At 41.9% G+C, this 20,869-nt stretch overlaps 1 protein-coding gene across 2 annotated transcripts in view; it reads right to left on the bottom strand.

The window, feature by feature from the left end:
- LRRC20 (leucine rich repeat containing 20) overlaps positions 1 to 20,869 on the bottom strand; it is a 174,897-nt gene that overhangs the window by 141,288 nt on the left and 12,740 nt on the right. For both annotated transcript variants that reach the window (XM_060768837.2, XM_060768836.2), the window contains exon 3: positions 2,008 to 2,157. In XM_060768837.2, coding sequence (XP_060624820.2) covers positions 2,008 to 2,157 — 150 coding nt within the window. The remainder of the gene's footprint in view (positions 1 to 2,007; positions 2,158 to 20,869) is intronic.

The raw sequence follows: 20,869 nt of genomic DNA, 5'->3' as shown, positions 1-20,869 counted from the left end.
TGCTGCAAAACCAACCACCTGTTCCCTTGATCTGTGCCCCTCTTGGCTGGTTAAGAGCTGCCTGGAAGGTCTACTCAATCCGTTGAGTAATATAATCAATGGCTCTCTTGAACAGGGGGTCTTCCCAGACAACCTAAAAGAGGCAAGGGTTCGTCCCTTGCTAAAGAAGCCTAGCTTGCATCCCATGACCCTTGCCAATTATCGTCCTGTCTCTAACCTTCCATTCTTAGGTAAGACGATAGAGCGGGCTATACTGGGACAATTGCAACAATTTTTGGATGACACAGCCAGCCTGGACCCTTTCCAGTCAGGTTTCCACCCTGGCCATGGGATGGAGACAGGCCTGGTTGCCATTACAGATGAACTTCGTCGTCAGTCTGATAGCGACGGATCAGCGCTACTGGTACTTCTCGACCTTACCGCAGCATTTGACACCGTTGACTACAATCTAATGATTCACCGTCTTGCCATGTCTGGAGTTCGCGGTCAGGCCCTCAATTGGTTCAACTCATTTCTCTGAAACCAGCGAATGCGTGGAGTATATGGATCAAGTCTCTGAAAGATCTTCCTTCCTATGTGGGGTACCCCAAGGTGCAATTCTCTCCCCTCTTCTCTTCAACATCTATGTTAGACCCCTTGCTAGTTTGGCTCGGAGTTTCGGCCTAGACTGCTATCAATATGCGGATGACACCCAACTCTTTCTGTGTTTGGAGCCTGGGGCAACGTCAATACCAGACAATTTCACCTTATGTCTGGAGGCTCTGTCGAACTGGCTACGTGCTAGTAGACTGAAGGTGAACCCAGCGAAGACTGAGATACTCTGGCATGCCACTCAACTGGTCTGACCCATTTGCTACCCACCTTCGATGGTGCTGCCCTATCTCCTTCGCCTACTGTTAAGAGCTTGGGTGTCGTTTTGGATTCGCAGCTGACAATGGAAGCTCAGGTCGCTGCTGCCAGCAAACAAGTCTTTTTCCATCTACGACAAGTGAGGCAATTGGCACCCTACCTATCTGATGAGGCTCTGGCAACAGTCATCCATGCCACAGTCACGTCTAGGCTGGACTATTGCAACACCCTGTATGTTGGCCTTCCGATGTCTACAACCCGAAAGCTCCGTATTATTCAGAATGCGGCAGCCAGGCTACTCACAAGAACGCCCATGAAATGCCATATAACACCAGTGTTGCGGCATTTGCATTGGCTTCCAACTGATTACCATGGTTTATATAAGATGCTAGTTCTGACCTTTAAAATTCTTTACGGCCAGGGTCCATCATATCTTAGGGACCGTCTCTCATTCTCCCATCATCGGAGGTCGCAACGACCATCCCAACGTGACTTACTTTATATACCGGGTCCTAGAGAAGTGCACTTGGAAAGGACCAGACGCAGAGCTTTTTCTATTTCTGCCCCTGCCGTATGGACTTCCTTGCTGCCCTATATGAGAGCCATGCGTGAGTTAGGGTCTTTTACCCTAGCACTTAAGACCTGGCTTTTTACTAGAGCTTTTGATCTTTGTTAATTTTATCAATATTCGTATGTATGTATTTTTATCCTTTACAATTTAGCTTGTAAATCGCCTAGAGCATCTTGGATGGAGGGCGATTAATAAGTAATTAAATGATGATGATGATGATGATGATGATGATGATGATGATATCATTGGGCTAACAGCCTGCTTGCTGCCCACAAAGAGTCTGCTGTGCTCCGAAATATCAGAGAATGGAGCTTCCAAAGTACAAGACTCTCCACTTATCTTCTAAAACAAGGCACTGGGGCACTTTATTCATTTTGTTCTTTTTCTAAGGGAAATTCTCTCTTTTATTACTGACTGGAAATTTCACACACTATTGCCTTTTTCACTGGAGGAGAAGCCATTAATAATGAGCAACGAAGCTAGCGGTTATCAGACATGTTCATATTGTGATCTAACATGGAGGAAGCCACATCGTAATAACACTGACATTTCCGTTTCTATGGTTATATTGAGAGTTGCATACTTACCTCTTAGCTGGCTAAAGGTGGTGATAAATTTGCTGGGCACAGCCTTCAGCTCATTATTGGCCAGAGTGATGAGATGAATGCCTTCTGTAACGTGCCTCATAACTTTATAAAGGGCAATGGGGAAGGTCATCAGTTTGCAGTCTGCCAGATCTATAACAAAACATCAACAGAGGAGAGATGGAGAAAGAGTTTAGTTTTCTTTGGCAAGCGTGCATCATGGTCCAACACATCATATTTTAATTAGCTGTCCCAAGGACTTTATATGTCTGGATTTCAAAAGAGTTTTTTTTTTCATCCTCATGAACTATGGATTTTGCTTTCAACTTGCTTTCACCACTCAAACCCTTCTTTTTCAAAATCACTATACACAAAAAACCTTACTTCTCTGATATATGCTCCACTTATTCTATTGGATGTTCTAACCCAGAAATTATGTATCAATTCTCTGCTAAAAGTCTTTTTCTACTCTGGTTCAGACTTTTACCATACCCCTGGGATTACACTGTGTGACATAGTTTTTGTTCCAGGTTTATAAATGTCATTTCCTAACTGGTTTTATCACAAAAACATGGAAAAGGTTTATTAAACTGCAGCACATCTTTATATATATATAACCTCAGCCTGTGTATGTTCACGCAAAACTCGAAAAGTAGTCGGTTGATTTGACTTGACATTTTGACACAACATTGCAATCAAATACACGCATGTATTTAGAATAAAACTAGAATATAATAAATGAAAACTGAGCTCTAGCAACCAATCAGTGCGCAGCTTTCCTTTGACCTCAGCAGAAGAAATAACAACCTATCACAGAGCAGCTTTCATTTTACCTTAGTAGTAGAAGAAATAACTGTCAATGGCATCACCGCACAGCAAGGCAAGGAAACACATCGATCACAGTCTCTTCAGGCTATCAACTAATTTATTGTACAACTATTTACATTAGAAGCTAAGCACATCGTAAAACTGCTTCCACTCCATCCGGCAGCTACATCGCGAACACACACAGATCATGCTGTTATCAGTAGCAGTTCACACCTCCTGCATTCCAGAGTGATGTATAACAGTACGACACATGACGCTGTGTCAATTGCTTTATACACTTTGATTTATGACCTCTCTAGGAATGCCATTTCCCTTCATGGTACAGTTAACCCTTTCCACACAGGAATACTCTCGGCACATAGCATTGCATTTTTGAACATACATACATACTTTGAAATCTACATTACACATTTTCAAACCACTTCAACAATAACAACCAATCACAGCACAGCTTTCCTTTTACCTCAGCAGTATATGAAATACCAACCAAAAACAGAGAAGAATCATTTCACTTCAGCAGTATAAGCAATGAAAGCTGAGCTGTGATTGGATGTGATTGGCAACGCAAATAGTACAGGGGAGGTCAATGTGTTAGGTATTTTAGCGCTGGTAGTTTCACCAGCCATAGTACAAATGGCACTGCACCTACAAATCCAGAAACAGGAAAAATCACTTTCCCATGTAATTTCTGCAACATTGTGAATTCAAAATAAGAATTAGTAGGCAAGGTTTTCCAAAGCATTAAAACAAATTATTAAAATCAAACATGGTTGAGTGGAACAGCCATTGTAATGGCTAAAAATGTCAGTGAACACGAGAAGAACATCATTCTAAATAACACTGCAGATGAAACAGTGATATACAAATGGATGCTTTTGAACTATGGTGTTAGAGGAAAGTTCTGAGAGTGCCTTGGACTGCGAGAAGATCCAGCCAGTCCATACTTCAGGAAATAAAGCCCAACTGCTCACTGGAGGGAAGGATAGTAGAGGCAAAGATGAAGTATTTTGGCCACATCATGAGAAGACAGGGAAAGATTAGAGAAGACAATGATGCTGGGGAAAATGGAAGGAAAAAGGAAGAGGGGCCAACCAAGGGCAAGATGGATGGATGGTATCTTTGAAGTGACTGGCTTGACCTTGAAGGAGCTGAAGGTGGTGATGGCTGACAGGGAGCTCTGGCGTGGGCTGATCATGAAGAGTTGGAAGCAACTGAATGAATGAACAAGTTTTTAATTTTGTCGTTTTTTTATACATTACAACTGTATTCTCAATTCGCTTCTGACACAATCAAGGTAAAGATATGTATATGTATTGATGATGTTACTTGGAAACTGCTCTGTGTCCCCTTGGGGAGATGGAGTGGTATATGAAAGGTAAAGCTAAAGGTAGTCCCCTGACATTAAGTCCAGTCATGTCTGACTCTGGGGTGTGGTGCTCATCTCCATTTCTAAGCCGAAGAGCCAGCGTTGTCCGTAGACACCTCCAAGGTCATGTGGCCGGCATGACTGCATGGTGCACATACACGACACGATACATAACACATACATAACATACATGACATGATACATCAGATAAAATAGATAAATGCAAATCAAGCATTCAGAAACTCATGCTTCATATGCCTCCTCCATCTTTCCTTCATCCTGCATCATCCAGCAATAACTTTTCACAAGTTTATATAACTCACTTCCTCAGAAGATCTAAACATGAAAGTTTAAAATCAGTCCATCTTCAAGGTGTATCAGACATTTCTTCAGATTTGTTCTAAAAGGGTGAGAGCTTTTGAATTAATTATGATGTTGTAACACAGTTACAGGCATATAAGAAGTTGATGTGCTCTTGAGCATTACTTCTTTAACAAAAAAGTGTGGCACCAGAGATGGTAGAAAAATCATGAAAACAACAGGGATAGGTCCCTACAGCATAACGAGTATGAAAAGTTCAATATATTCCAGAAAACTTTTTAATCCAGAGTAAACCAGACACATGTCAAATGAAACAACCTGGTAAAGTATGCCCTGTTTACATAAAGAGGGACATTTTGAATCTGCTAGAGGCCATGTTTTCCAAAACTAGCAGAAATCACTTGACTTAATAGATGCAATAAAACACACCAGCTGCTGCAGATATAAAAATAGCTGCAATTAATATTAGTTCCATAAAGTGCTAGGGTGAAACAAATCACAAGGTCCTCGCTGACGATGGAGGCCCAGATCACTGCCATAAGTAAGCAGGCCTTTTTTCATCTTTGCCAGGCAAGGAAATTGGCATCCTACCTTTCAGTAGAAGCATTGGCAACAGTAATCCACACAACAGTCACCACGAGGTTGGACTATTTGCAACGCCTTATATGCCGGCCTACCGAAGTCAACAACCCAGAAGATTCGGATGGTCCAAAATGCAACGGCCAGGCTGCTAGTGGGATCATCTATAAGATCCCATATTACACCGATTCTGCAACAACTGCATCAGCTACCAATAGAACATCGGATTTCTTACAAGATACTGATCCTGACATTTAGAGCTCAAAATGGCCAAGGACCTTTATATCTTAGGGACCGCCTCATTCCTTTTCTCCATCAGTGGTCACCTCGATCCACCCAGGAAAATCTCCTATACATACCGGGCCCTAGGGAGGTACATCTGGAAGCTACAAGGCGTAGAGCTTTTTCGACCTATGCTCCAATTCTGTGGAACTCATTGCCTCCATACATCAGAGCAATGTCGGCGTTGCGACCTTCTGTAAAGGCACTCAAGACTTAGCTGTTTGGTTGTGCATTTAAGTAATCAGATCTAAATTGCCAAATAGTTACTGTTGAATGTTTTTATGTTGAATGTTTTTATATCGTGTAAATGCTATTTTAGACTGTAAGTTGCTCGGAGCACCTTGGTGTAGAGCGACTAATTAAGAAATGAAGTGAAGTGAAGTGAAGAATATGGCAGATAAGACTCTAAACATGGTCAAAGGCCTGTTTTAAAAGCCATTGAAGAGTGCGGGTAATCTAATCTTTCTAGGAAGGGCATTCCAGAGCCGGGGGGGGGGGGGGGCACCACCAAGAAGGTCCTCTCTCTTGTCCCCATCAACCGTGGTTGAGAAGGAGATAGGACTGAGAAAAGGGCCTCCCCGGCAGATCTCAGAGCCCACACCGGTTCATAGAAGGAGATGCGATCTCAAAGTCGCCCGTAAGGGCTGAGAATGGCGGTCAATAAGTGCATCTAATAAATAATAAATAAATAAAGATAGGTTGGACCTGAAGCGTATAGGGCTTTATAGGTAAAGACCTGCACTTTGAATTGGGTTCGGAAACTTGTCAATAGTCATACATGTCTACATCAGGAATAACTATGATAGAATCCTTGGGGTCTCTCAGTTCCTGAGATAAATTATAATAATACAATCCTGCTCTTTGCTAGCTTTATGGCATCATTTACTGCAGCCATGCTGTTGCAAGTTGACACAAGTTTGTTTCTCTAGCTTTCCTTGATGATGTTCCAAACGCTAATGCTATTTTTACATAATCTTCCAATCAAGATAGATGAGGAGAATATGGGCCAGTTGGGTTGCAGTCATAAAAAGACTTGTATTTCATACTTTCTTCAACATTTTTTGCTTTGGCTTGACAAGCTTGAGGCTGAGAAAAGATATGGTTACTGAAAATAAAGCAGAGAGATGAACTTTTCTCTTTTTACACAGTGTTTGTAGCGAAGGAGGGCAGATGGGTCTTACTAGCAGTTTGATTTTGTTTGTTTTTGTGCTGCTGGGAAAGCAAGTTCCCAACAGGGCTCTCTGTGGACGTGGAGCCTAGGGAACTTCTCCAATGCTGATCGGGGAGGGAGAAAAGACGCTGCAAGAACTTCTCCAGCAGCTCCGCGGGCAGACCCCTGCCTCAGGTATAATGCAGATTTAACTCCATCATCTCCAGAAGCCAATCAATCTGACTCTCTTGATCAGTTTTGGCGAGTGTTGGGGCTCAGCAGCAACATGCTGGGGATGCTGGAGATTCTGCCTTGGAGAATGAGGATTTTTCACTGAGTCTGTGTGTGATCAGGCTGAATCACAGACAGAAATGCAGGCTGTAAATAAGGATGAAGGACAGACAGCTACAGAAGAAATGAAAGATGTTTGGGATTCTTTTTCCCTTGAGAATCAGCCTTCACCGCTTTCTCAGCCTCCAGAGGATGGGGAGTTGTCCTGTAATATGAGATTAGGCCTCTGCTTAGAGAAAGCAAAGGAAATTTTAATTAGAAAGTCAGAAAAACTTTGTGGGAAACAGTCCTTGAAACCCAGATGCAGAAGGGATGGCGTCATGGCTTTTTGGTCAAGTTTGAGCTTAAATTAAGAGCTGGTTTCTTGGTCTCTTCACAGCAGACAACATTGCTTTAAAATCCAGTTCATGTTTTGATCTCAAGTTGCCTATGTTCCTTGAATAGTTTTGTCTTACAAAAGTTCCTGTTTTCATGCCTATGCATTAATGTCTGTGTTCCTGTTTCACGCTAATGGATTTACGGATTTCTTCCTACGCTCTCGATTTCATGGATTTCATGTACCTTGCCTTCATGGATTATTTGTACCCTGCTATCTTGGATTATTGATCTTTGTACGTTGGACTACTGCTATTTCATAGCACCCTTTCTATTGCTTTTTGGGAATTGCCATTTTTCCTTTTGTACATACCTTTTGTAAATAAACTGTAGTTAGCTACTTCTGGACTCTGTGTGGTACTGGGTGAAAAGGTGTTCCACAGCTAGAGCGTCATACAGGGAACATACCACCCCTCTGCTATGTCAGCTCCACTGGCTGCCGATCCAGTTCTGAGCACAATTCAAAGTGCTGGTTTTGGCCTATAAAACCCTATACGTTTCTGGCCCAGCATACCTGTCCGAACGTATCTCCTTCTATGTCCCACCTCGGAGTTTAAGATCTTCTGGGGAGGCCCTGATCTCGGCCCCACCTTTATCACAAGTAAGACTGGTGGGAACGAGGGACAGGGCCTTCTCAGTGGTGGCCCCTCGCCTGTGGAATTCACTCCCCAGGGAAATTAGGTCATCGATATCCCTCCTTTCCTTCAGAAGGAAGTTGACAACATGGATATAGGACCAGGTCTTTGGGCAATCTGGCAGACTGACAAGGTAATGACGACCAGAGATTGGAAAGGACTATGATAATGCTGAATGGACTTATGGATTTTTACAACTTGGTGAACGTTTAGTTGTTATTGTAATAATTGATTGTTTTTTACTATTTGTGATTACTGTTGCTATGTATTTTATTTGTTGAATTGTTGGCATCGAATTGTGCCGGTTGTAAGCCGGCCTGAGTCCCCCTTAGGGGGTTGAGAAGGGTGGGGTAGAAGTACTCGAAATAAATAAATAAATAGAGTGAAACACAGAGCTTTTTGGTTCCCTCCTCCCCGTTCTGTTTTCAGGGGATTGCACAAAAGAGAACACCAAATATTACAAATCACTTTTTAGTCAAACTGATTTGGGTCCAAGCCTAGTACCCAAGCCCAGGGGATGCCCAAAACAAACCATGAAACAGGATTACCAGACATGAATTGGCTGGATAAAATCAGTTTCTTAGGGGCCCAGTTCTTCCACTGGTTGGAAGGAGATGCTGGACCCCATCAGTTTTTCTTTCCAATGTGGATAACCTCAAAACTAATTCTAAAAGAGATGTGTAAAGGTGAACTGAGTATACAACCCGGGGGGGGATTTGTTACAGTAAGTCATAACAGGATCAAGTATATGTGTGTGTTAAAGAAAACCTTATACTGTTGATTATTATGTGCAGCTGCTAATGTAGGTCAACTAGTAAGAGTGGACCACACCCGGTGAAGTATAACTGTATGGGTTTTAGAATACAGTTCGGCTTTTGCTCTGAGGAGCTTTTGCTCAGGCATTTTGCTCCACCTTTTTGTATTGCTCTCATTTGTTTGAAGAAGCCTTATTCTGTATTGCTTACAAGGACTGTGTAAGTTTGTTGCACTGGGGTTTTTTTTGTTTGCAACACTGCAAGTTTATGTTTTAACTCTGCTGATAAGAGTAAAGATATTCTGTTCATTTTTCCTCTTGCCTCTGTGAAATGTTATTGTGTCTCCTGCATTAGACCTGACTGAAACCCGCTACGTGCAACAGGATGAATCCTACATTACAATTTCATTCAGGATACTTAGGGGAAAAGGTGCACACTCAAGATACCTTAATATATATTGAGATCTCAACTGTTGCACATGCTTATTAGTCTAATGATTATGGCAAGGGCTAAGAAGACTTTTTCTATTATAGCCTTAGGATAGTTTCAATATCTCCTCCCAAAATACAAAAAAAACAAAAACCATCATTTTGCATCAAAGAGCTTGATTCATCTCAATGGGCCTTTTATCCAACACTTAAAGGGTAATTTGCATGAGCCATACAGAGTTGCAAGTAGTGCTTGCAATCATAATTTTAAGTTTTATTGTGCCTAAATGTGTTCCTTATGTCGAGACTACATTATCAAAAGTGTGCTGATTGTTACATTGTACATGATTGTCTCTTTTCCTCACTTTAAAAGGACTACTTTGGCATTAAAATGTTGTTTCAAAATTATCCTAATCATTACATCAGATAGAAATGGTGTCTCCAAGTGCAAATTTGACTGCTAACACTCCATGACAAATACTAGATATTTGAGGATGCTAGATATAACGGTTAGGGACTTATTTGTGAACAAATCCCATCGCTGTGTCACCACTTGTAATGGATTATTAACAAAATCCCCCGGTGGCGCAGTGGGTTAAACCCCTGTGCCGGCAGGACCGAAGACCTACAGGGCGCAGGTTCGAATCCGGGGAGAGGTGGATGAGCTCCCTCTATCAGCTTCAGCTCCTCATGCGAGAACATGAGAGAAGCCTCCCACAAGGATGATAAAAACATCAAATCATCCAGGCGTCCCTTGGGCAACGTCCTTGCAGACGGCCAATTCTCTCACACCAGGAGTCACTCCTGACACAACAAAAAAAACCCCAAAAAACCAAAATCCCACCAGCTGTACCACCACTTATAATGGAATGTGGCCTATTTAATTAAAAATCAAAAACTGGATAAGCTGAAACACTCTTCTGGCCAAAAAACCTTTTAAAAGAACACTGGTTACCATCACTCTTAAAAGAAATGTTAAGCCCTTGGCTCGCCTTGAGGTATCTTTAGGCTAGAATGTGCTGGATTCGCACTCAGGCTTTATACTCTGAGGTAACACTTAAGAGATTCCTTTTAAAATACATGGTGCCACCATTTAACTTTGATTTCTGTAATAATTTGCTTTGGAACTCCTCACACAGAGGCACACGCGAGACAGATGTTGTGAACCGATAACAATGATGTTTATTTGAGAGAATTTGAACGATACAGGCTTAAAGCTTAGTGGTTGCAAATATTGAAATAAAAGAGTATGGTTTCTTTAAACAGTTCAGCACTTAGTTGCAGATAACACTCCTCTCTCCCTCCAGAAACTACTGACAGGATTCCTCTCTGCCTAATAATCCTAAACTCCACACAGACAGTCCTTTCCTTTGGGATCTGTCCTTCCAATCCACCAGCTATCCTTCCCAATAGCTATAAAAATCTTCTCACTAACTAAATCTGCTGACTAACTGACCAACCTCTGGCTTCACTAACTCTTCTCTTCTTCACACCAAACCCTAACTCCTTCTTCTTTGACACACAGACCCAAACTGAGCTGTCAGGATTTAAAATGGCCCCTTAAAGTCATTTTTTTCTTTTCTCAAGTTAAGCTCCACTCACTCTCTCCCAGCCAATCACAGACTCCCCTCATTTCCCTCCAAGCTGCTCCTAATCACGCCCCCTCCAGGAAATGAGATTCTAAGATGGATGCCCCCAGGTGCCCTTCTAAAATGGCTGCTGAACTTCCTGGCCCAACTTTTCTGAGCTTTTCCTAGCCTAACAGATAGGGAATTCATCACACTAGACATGATGATAAGAGCTGCAAAGACATAGTAATATCAGAATAGAATTATTAAAATCCTGATGCCCAATATGTAGTGTGCCATGAGCACACATTTAGAACTACTTAATACGTGAGCACACAGTAATTTGATTTTACTGCTAGAAGAAAGCTTGCAGACCTTTCATGAAAGAGCAGTTCTTGGATTTCTACCCAGCTTTCTAATTGAGGGAGGACAGCAATGGCAAGACCCTTTGAACCAATCTTGCCAAGAAAACCCATGACAAGTTCACCCTAGGGTTGACTTAAGTCGGAACTTGAAGACATACAGCAACAGCAACAACAAAACAAGTTTTCCCTCCTGGAAGTCAAATGCTCCTGCTGACCTTCTGATAACATGATGTAAGGGAAAATACACCAGAAGGCTTTGTACAAAAATGAAAAGGTTGATGTGTGCCACTTGCTCTATCATACTAACCACTTTCGCTATTTTCTGCCAGAAGCCTAAGCAGTACTAGCCTTGGTTCTTACTTATATCTGACTTTAGTGTGTAGCTGGCAGAGCCTTCAAGGAATTGAGGCATCAATGTCAGTTATTTGCTGTGATTCACCCTTAATAACAACAATAATAAATACTGTGGGACTTTCGAATCCAGACTGACAGTAGAACACAATAAACCAGACATCACGATTGGAAAAGAAAAAAGTCTAGATTATTGATGTCGCCATACCAGGTGACAGTTGAATTGAAGAAAAACAACAGGAAAAACTCAGCTGTTATCAGGACCTCAAAATCGAAGTGCAAAGGCTCTGGCATAAACCAGTACAGCTGGTCCCAGTGGTCATTGGCACACTGCAGTGCCAAAAGATCTCAGCTGGCATTTGGAAACAATAAACATTGACAAAATCACAATCTGTCAACTGCAAAAGACCACCTTACTTGGATCTGCATTCATCATTCAAAAATACATCACACAGTCCTAGATGCTTAGGAAGTTTTCGACTTGTGATTTTGTGATACAAAATCCAGCATATAGATCTCATTTGCTGTGACATACTGTGTTTTTGTGTCAGTAAAATAATAATAATAATAATAATAATAATAATAATACTTTATTTGTATTATGCCCTATCTCCCCAAGGGAACTTAGGGCAGATTCCAGCATATATAAACACAAAGGCAAACATTCAATGCCTAGAGACAACAAAACACGGATAAAAGTAAAGGCTTCCCTTTCCGGCTCTGAGGGGTAGCGCTCATATCCATTTGTAAGCCAAAGAGCCTGTGTTATCAGTAGAAACCCCTAGGTTATGTGGCAGGAATGACTGAATGGAGCGCCATTTATCTTCCTGCCAAGGCGGTACCTATTGATCTACTCACATTTACATGTTTTTTAACTGCTAGGTTGGCAGAAGCTGGGGCTAACAACAGGAGCTCACCCCATCCCATAGATTCAAACCACCAACCTTCTGGTCAGCACTTTCAGCAGCTAAGAGGTTTAACCTGTTGTGTCACTGTGGCCCCCTTGTCCAGATAAATGTAAACATAGCCCATTAGCAATTAGAACAACAATTATTCATTAGGTCATTATAAAGCAACAAAAGTAGGTATACGGAAATGCAAGCATACATTCAAAGCGGAATGGATATGACAAGTCAAAGGGACTCTATATAAGTAAAAATTTAATGTTCGCTTGTAGGATTGACATAACTCAAAAACCACTGGACAATTGGCCGACAAATTTGGCCTCAAGACACCCACTAACCCAAGGAGTGGACATCACTCAAAAATTGATTTTGTCATTTGGGAGTTGTAGTTGCTGGGATTTATAGTTCACCTACAATCAAAGAGCATTATGAACGCCACCAATTATGGAATTGAACCAAACGTGACACATAGGACTCCCATGACCATCAGAAAACACTAGAAGGGTTTGGTGGGCATTGACCTTGAGTTTTGGAGTTGTAGTTCACCTACATCCAGACAGCGCTGTGGACTCAAATAATGATGGATCTGGACCAAACTTGGCACAAATATTCCATACGCCCAAATATGAACACAAATGGAGTTTGGGGGAAATAGACCTTGACATTTGGGATTTGTACTTACTGGGATTTATAGTTCACCTGCAATCAAAGAGCATTCTGAACCCCACCAATGACAGAATTGGGGCAAACTTCCCACACAGAACCCCCATGACCAACAGAAAATACTTAAGGCCATCCAGTGCTACTCCCTTCACCAGGGCAAGAAAGCGTAATCAAAGCCCTCCTGACAAAGAGCCATCCAGCCATAGATATAGATAGATAGATATGATTCACACACACACAGATATAGTATCATAGATTTGAAGGGGGCCCCTAAAGAAGGACAATGATATGTTGTTTGTTCCAGAGTAGGCAAACCAGACAATCTCCACATCAATACTGACAAAGAAACATGCTGTGCTCTGCCCTGAGTCCCCTTCGGTGTGAGAAGAAAGAAATATAAATGTTTTAAATAAATAAATAAATAAATAAATAAATAAATAAATAAATTGTTTGGAATCAAGTCAAGATCTCGTCCCTGTTCTTTGGAAGCCTTGCTTTGGAAAGATTCATGTTCTAAGTGCCTTTGATCCATGTTTTTGATTCTTGGATTTTATGATTATGTGCTTAAGTGCTTTGGATTCATGTTTCCAGTGTTTTGGATTTTACTATAGAAGTTTCTGCCTTTGTTTTTGATGGACTAATTTCTTGGGCTATTTTGTTCCAGCTTATCTTCCTACCTAATTGGATTTACCTATACCTTTAAAGTGCTTTTTACTTTTACTGCTTTTTAATTATCTTCAATAAACGGATTGCATTTCTACTCAACTGTGTGGTGTATAAAGTCATAGGGCTCCTCCTGGTCTGGAGTGCAACACACAGTACCTTTGATTCACAATCCCTCTAAGTTTTCCAGAAGGATAACATGGTTGGTTGTATCAAAATCCACTGAGAGACCTAGAAGCATCAACAGGGCAACCTTTCCCCTATTACTGTTAATATGCAGATCATCCACAAAGACTTGGAAAGACATAAAATTAGAAGCAAGGCTTGGAAAAATTACTTTTGTACATTACAATTCTGAACTTCTCTAGCAAGGATGGGTACAAGATCTCTGACTCAACCAACACATCTGAATAATGAATCTAAATCAATCACAAGAGAAATACAAAACATTCAAGCTTACCAAATGACCGTTCATTCACTTCACCAGCTATCTGCTGCCTGTATTAAGCTAATACTTTGGCCTATATATTTTCAGGCTTCCATGCATCAGTGCTTGTAGTAATTAACATTTTAATCGCTTGGGGGAGTTCCTTTGTGAAATATTTGATAGCAATAGATTTTCTTTAATGATCTGGAGCAAAGTACACATTTCACAATAGAGCTGAAATGACGTACAAAATGGGTGGATGAGATATTTCTGGTTTCTATTGCCAGCTCCTTATTGCGTCAAATACTCACAGAATACTCCATCCTGTGAGCTGTCTATTCATTCACGACAGAAGAAGAGCAGCAATTAAAAGTGACAAATTCTGTGGCACAGGTGATTTTCCAAGTATCTCTTTCATAGGGTCTTGATTTCAATGACAACCGCTTCTTTGTCTTGAAGCTTGTCATTTGCAGAAGAGACAGCTCTGAGCTGTCTGTCCTTTCTTCCTGATGCTTTCTTCCTTGTCCTCAGATTGCCACCACCTTCTCATATCACTACATGTGGCATACCTATTCCAACAGAACCATAGTATTTTGGTCTTTTCTGGTATGCCTTTCTTTTAAATTAATTAATTACACAAATATACACTTTATTCCCTCACTGGCTTTTAAAAATATTATTAAATCTTCAAGAAAACTAGGAATTACCATGGTTCTCCTTTCTTCCTGTCTTCTGCATAAATTTTAGTGGTTATTTCCAACTGTACATCTAACTTAAAGCAGGACATTCAAATTCCTCTGTCTTCAATTTGGGTGATTCAGATGATGATGATGGTGGTCGTGATGATGATTATGATGGTGATGATGATAACAATCACAACAACAACAACTTTATTTCCAACCTACCCTCTCTCCCCGAAGAAATTCAGGACAGCTTCCAAAGCAAAAGGAAGCATTCAATTCCACATACAGTCATATAAACACAACACTCTAAAAATAACTGAGTAATATTTTTTTCCATGTCAGGAGCAACTTGAGAAACTGCAAGTCCCTTCTGGTGTGAGAGTATTGGCCGTCTGCAAGGATGTTGCCAAGGGAACACCTGGATGTTTTACCATCGTCTGGGAGGCTTGTCTCATGACCCTGCATGAGAAGCTGGAGCTGACAGACAAAAGCTCACCTCACTCCACTGATTTGAACTGCCAACCTTTCAGTCAGCAGGGGCTGCTTTGTAATAGATTAAAACATTGATTAAAAATAGACCCCCATAAGAAAGATAGGTGATCAGGCCTCATAAAGTGCATGAGCAGTAAATACTAGACATGGTTAGGTTCAGTCGTAAACTTCGTAATTCGGAATAAATTCGATAAGATTTGCTTTTTTTGAAGCGATTTTGAACTTTTTAAGGAAACCGGAAGTCCCTTTGCCCTTCCGAAGCTTTTTCCACCATTTCTGTAATGAGTCGGAAAATTATTCAGCATTTCCCTGTCCTTGGTTCAAGCCTGCATAGTGTTTTAAAACCCAGTGGGTGACTTTCCTCCATTTACTCCCCCCCCCCCAACCTTTCTGGAGTAAAACAACTACTTGCAAAGTAAAGACCACCCAATGAAACAGGAAACAACACTCTCAAACAATTAAGGAAGGATTCGGAAGTCTCGGAAGTTTTTTTTAAGTTTTGAACTTTTTTTTCTGTGAAAATTGGAATTGACTTCAAAATCGAACCACCAGCGCCCCCTACATCCGAAACGAGTTTTGAACCTTTTTTTTAATCAAACAAGCCTAGTAAATAATGTTTAAATATGAGATATGAGTAAAAATATAAGATATAAGTATAAAAGAGGCTCTCAGGATTTGCATATCCTTAACAAGGACACTTCTCATTCATCAATCTCTCCATAGGCTATGGAGCATAAATAGGTTTTTAATTGTTTTTTAAAGGGGGGAAGGAAGGGGCTATTCTAAGTTCAAAGTGGAGGGAGTTACTCTGATTTGGTGGCATTTAAGGACCTCCTCCCCACAAATACGATATATAGTATCTATATTTTGTGTTTCAACACATAAAACTGTTACAAAGTGTCTAAAGAAATGTTAATGTTTTTAGCCCATCTTAAGTTCAACAACAAATATTTTCCTACATTTAAAGAAAATTGTTACTTATGTTATTTTTATTTATTTTATTGTAGTTATATACTGCCTTTCTCACTCCTGGAGTTTAGAACATATAACTTTCTTAAAATCATTAAAACCATCAAACACAAGACATAAACAAAATTTAAACATTCAGACAAAGTATTAAAATTGTAACTTTCAATGTCACTATATATTGCACTCCAGGACTAGAAGAAGCCCTCTGACTTAAAACAGACCACATGAAGAGTGTAGAAACAAATCTTCTTTTATTGAAGCTTAGCAAATAGCCAGAAGAAATAAATGCTTGTAAGAAAATCAGAAGGTTTCAAAAAGTATTAATCCATAAACAGTAGTAATCCAAGGCAATATCCACACAAGAAATACAGGCAATCCAAGGCAGCATTAATCCAGACAGGAATCAAGCAGAATGCAAAAACAATCCAAAAGGCTAAAAAAACTCCACAGAAACAAGACCCATGAACAAGACTTCCATGGCACAGGAACTTGATTTCCAAACGATGCCTGATCTGACAGGTTTCCCCTTGAAGCAAACTTTATATCCCAAAACTCAGAAATTGGTTTCATTTCCTTCCACATTTTCCCTTTATCAGACGCAGCCTTTCAAAGCAACGTAAATACTGAGATTGTTGCCAATCCTGGCTAATATCCAGCCGCCTATTCATCAGCTCCTTATCTGGCTGCTCTAGCTGCTCATTAAAATTCCCAGGTGTCAGATTGTTTTCCAAACCCAAATCTTGAGAGTTCACAGAAAGAGGGAGGGAATTATCACTGCTAGGCCCAGGGATATTCTCATGAGAAAATGCCCTTTGCACTGGGGCCTCTCTGTCATTGTCTGTATGAAAATCATTGACCAAACCATCTCCATCTTGTACCTCAGCCTCGGCAACATCATTTCCCTCATCATTTCCCACATCAGATCCTGAAACACAAACACAGGCTGATTCCCAACACTATAGGGAATTAACACATTTCTGAAATGTGAGCCCAAAGAAGTACATAGCAGCCCTAAACATTTTAATATAATTCAAGAAGTTATCAATGTGTTGCTAGTCATAGTAGCTACATCGGTTTTAAATACAGTTTGAATTATTTTAATTCTCTGTTGATTATTTCTCCCTGATTTTCCATTTTTGGAAATCAATGCATGGGAGGCTTTTCAATCTTGAAACAAGTAATAATTATAATAAATAAAAAACTATAAAAACAAACAAATATTTAATCTCAACATTCTGGGGATGGATTCTTCATTATTTTCTTCTCCACAATGCCAAAAATCCCTATACTATCTTTTAAAAATATTTCATACATTATTCATCTCAATCTTCATATGACAATCCTTGTTAAACGTTGTTGTGCGTTTTCCGGACTGTATGGCCATGTTCCAGAAGCATTATCTCCCGACGTTTGCCTGCATCTATGGCAGGCTTCCTCAGAGGTTGTGAGGAAGAAACATCAGGAGAGAATGCTTCTGGAACATGGCCATACAGCCCGGAAAACACACAACAACCTAGTGATTCCGGCCATGAAAGCCTTCGACAATACGATCCTTGTTAAGGTAAACCAAAGTTGTGCTAGTCTTTCAATGACCTAGTAAATACTAGGCCTGTTTGATCAAGAAAAAATTTGTTTCTAAATTCGATTCTTAATTGGGGTGTTTTTTTGTTTCGATATTAAAAATATTTACAAAACTTTCAAAAAAAATGTTTTGTTATTTACGAATTTTCGTTATTATTTACAAAACATTTTTGAAAAAAAATTTTTCTTGATCAAACAGGCTAAGTGTGAATGTTGCAGTAATGGTCACCTTGATTAGCATTGAATGGCTTTCTCCCACCCTGGACATTCCATAGATAATATTAGATGATATATAACTCACCATTTGCCTAGTTTCCAACAGACCTCTGAGGATGCCTGCCATAGATGTGGGCAAAATGTCAGGAGAGAATGCTTCTGGAACATGGTCATACAGCCCTGAAAAGTCACACAAGCCGGATGGCGCGCGGAGGCCGCTTGTGAGCCCGCGCGCGCCATCCAATGGGCTCCGGCGCCCCCCTCCTCCTCCTCCTCCTCCTCCTCTTCCTCCCAGCTGGGAGGAAGAGGAGGAGGAGGAGGAGGAGGAGGGGGGCGCAGGAGCCAAAGCCGGATGGCGCGCGGAGGCCGCTTGTGAGCCCGCGCGCGCCATCCAATGGGCTCCGGCGCCCCCCTCCTCCTCCTCCTCCTCCTCCTCTTCCTCCCAGCTGGGAGGAAGAGGAGGAGGAGGAGGAGGAGGAGGGGGGCGCAGGAGCCAAAGCCGGATGGCGCGCGGAGGCCGCTTGTGAGCCCGCGCGCGCCATCCAATGGGCTCCGGCGCCCCCCTCCTCCTCCTCCTCCTCCTCCTCTTCCTCCCAGCTGGGAGGAAGAGGAGGAGGAGGAGGAGGAGGAGGGGGGCGCAGGAGCCAAAGCCGGATGGCGCGCGGAGGCCGCTTGTGAGCCCGCGCGCGCCATCCAATGGGCTCCGGCGCCCCCCTCCTCCTCCTCCTCCTCCTCCTCTTCCTCCCAGCTGGGAGGAAGAGGAGGAGGAGGAGGAGGAGGAGGGGGGCGCAGGAGCCAAAGCCGGATGGCGCGCGGAGGCCGCTTGTGAGCCCGCGCGCGCCATCCAATGGGCTCCGGCGCCCCCCTCCTCCTCCTCCTCCTCCTCCTCTTCCTCCCAGCTGGGAGGAAGAGGAGGAGGAGGAGGAGGAGGAGGGGGGCGCAGGAGCCAAAGCCGGATGGCGCGCGGAGGCTGCTTGTGAGCCCGCGCGCGCCATCCAATGGGCTCCGGCGCCCCCCTCCTCCTCCTCCTCCTCCTCCTCTTCCTCCCAGCTGGGAGGAAGAGGAGGAGGAGGAGGAGGAGGAGGGGGGCGCAGGAGCCAGAGCCGGATGGCGCGCGGAGGCCGCTTGTGAGCGCGCGCGCGCCATCCAATGGGCTCCGGCGCCCCCCCCTCCTCCTCCTCCTCCTCCTCTTCCTCCCAGCTGGGAGGAAGAGGAGGAGGAGGAGGAGGAGGAGGGGGGCGCAGGAGCCAGAGCCGGATGGCGCGCGGAGGCCGCTTGTGAGCGCGCGCGCGCCATCCAATGGGCTCCGGAGGAAGAGGAGGAGCCAGAGCCGGATGGCGCGCTCAGCAGCAGCCTCCATGCAATTAACGAGCGGAGCTTCAGCTCGTAAAATACATGGGGCTGCTGCTTCAATATTTTTAAACCCTTCCGGGTTTAAAAATATGTTTTGATATCGCTTCGGATATGCAAAAAATAACGATTTTAATACGAATTAACGAATTAACGAAACGAAACCGACAGGCCTAGTAAATACCCCCCACTGGAAAACACCCAAGTAAAAGTGACACAAATGCGCTTGCAATCCAAACTATAGATATTTCATTTTCTTATTTTTGTTGCTGTCTCCAGAGCTCAAAAATTAAAACTGTGGATTGAGATTTCTTTCTTAGTTAATAGTGAAACTACTCCACCTACTGGATCTCTAGTGAGAGTGAATAAAAATCACAAACCACAAGAGTACACAGATCACTTCAATTGCGTTTTGAACCATCTGGGAATATCTGATTCTGGGGCACTGCTGAACCTATGCACTTACACACTTCATGCGCCAATTCCTGTCCCTGATAATACACTTACACAGTTCTTTGGATGTGACATTAGAATAATAATAAAATCTGGGTTTTTTTTAGTGTTTGTCTTCAATCAGTCTTTCTATTTGGTAACATAATTTAACAAGTCCAACCAAGACGCAACTTGATTTATCAAATTTACAGCATGAGCCAAAATCCAAATTTGTACAACGATCCAAGAGAAAATAATGTTCGATGTTAGAAAGGTAGAGAACTATTGTACTAGAGGTTTGCAATGTACTTTTTCTAAGTTCTAGAAAGGATCAGGGCTTTTTCTGTTGCAGCTGTCACGGGTTAATTGAGTGTATGATTTTTCTCCTGTATATAGTAAGCCACAGTGTGTTTGTAAATTTTTGAGCATTGCATTCTAAGCTTTGCTTGAGGGCTCATTTTGAGCTGAAAAGCCTTTGTTTGGTGCCAGGAGCAGTTCTGCAAGCGTCCTGAAGATAAAGTTTGTTTACAGCAAGACAAGGTCACTCTACTAAGTTAGAGACTGTATATTATTCTGTTACAAGGCTGCATATCGCCGTTGATTGAAGAGGACTCACCGAAGACATTGTTTTTGTTATATTTTGGTGAGAACAATTCTTCTGTCTTGTTTTGTATATGGTGAATAGAACATTTTATTTCTACTTAAAGCGAAAAGACTCATGTTTTCTGAATGAGTTATTTTTATCACACTTAAGAGTTACAAGGGCTAGAGTCATTCTGCGGACTACTCATGCTAACGCTGGCAAAGTTGTAGTACAACACTCAAACCATTATACCATACTAGTCAAGTTGATATGCCACATAATTCCAGTGCATGAATATAGCAGCCATGCGGCCAGGATTGATTATGTGATTGTTCACAACCTTGCTTATTGGAAGGAAAAGACCAATGCAATTAGCTCGCTGGCTAAGAAGGAGACAGATTTAATCCTTGGGACATTTATTTATTTATTTATTTATTTATTTTATACGCTTGTATACCGCTAATATCTCAGCCTAAGTCGGCGACTCATTGCGGTTTACAACAATTAAAAAACAGTATTCAATTTAAAACATAAAACACATATACAATACAAATTATTGGGCCACCAATAATAATCCCATGCATCTCGTAACTAAAATCACAATCCA

The sequence above is a fragment of the Anolis sagrei genome, chromosome 3, assembly GCF_037176765.1.
Source record: "Anolis sagrei isolate rAnoSag1 chromosome 3, rAnoSag1.mat, whole genome shotgun sequence".
In the NCBI taxonomy this organism is placed as follows: Eukaryota; Metazoa; Chordata; class Lepidosauria; order Squamata; family Dactyloidae; genus Anolis; species Anolis sagrei.
Note: the sequence above shows the minus strand (reverse complement) of the source record. Positions and strands in the feature narration are given on the sequence as shown.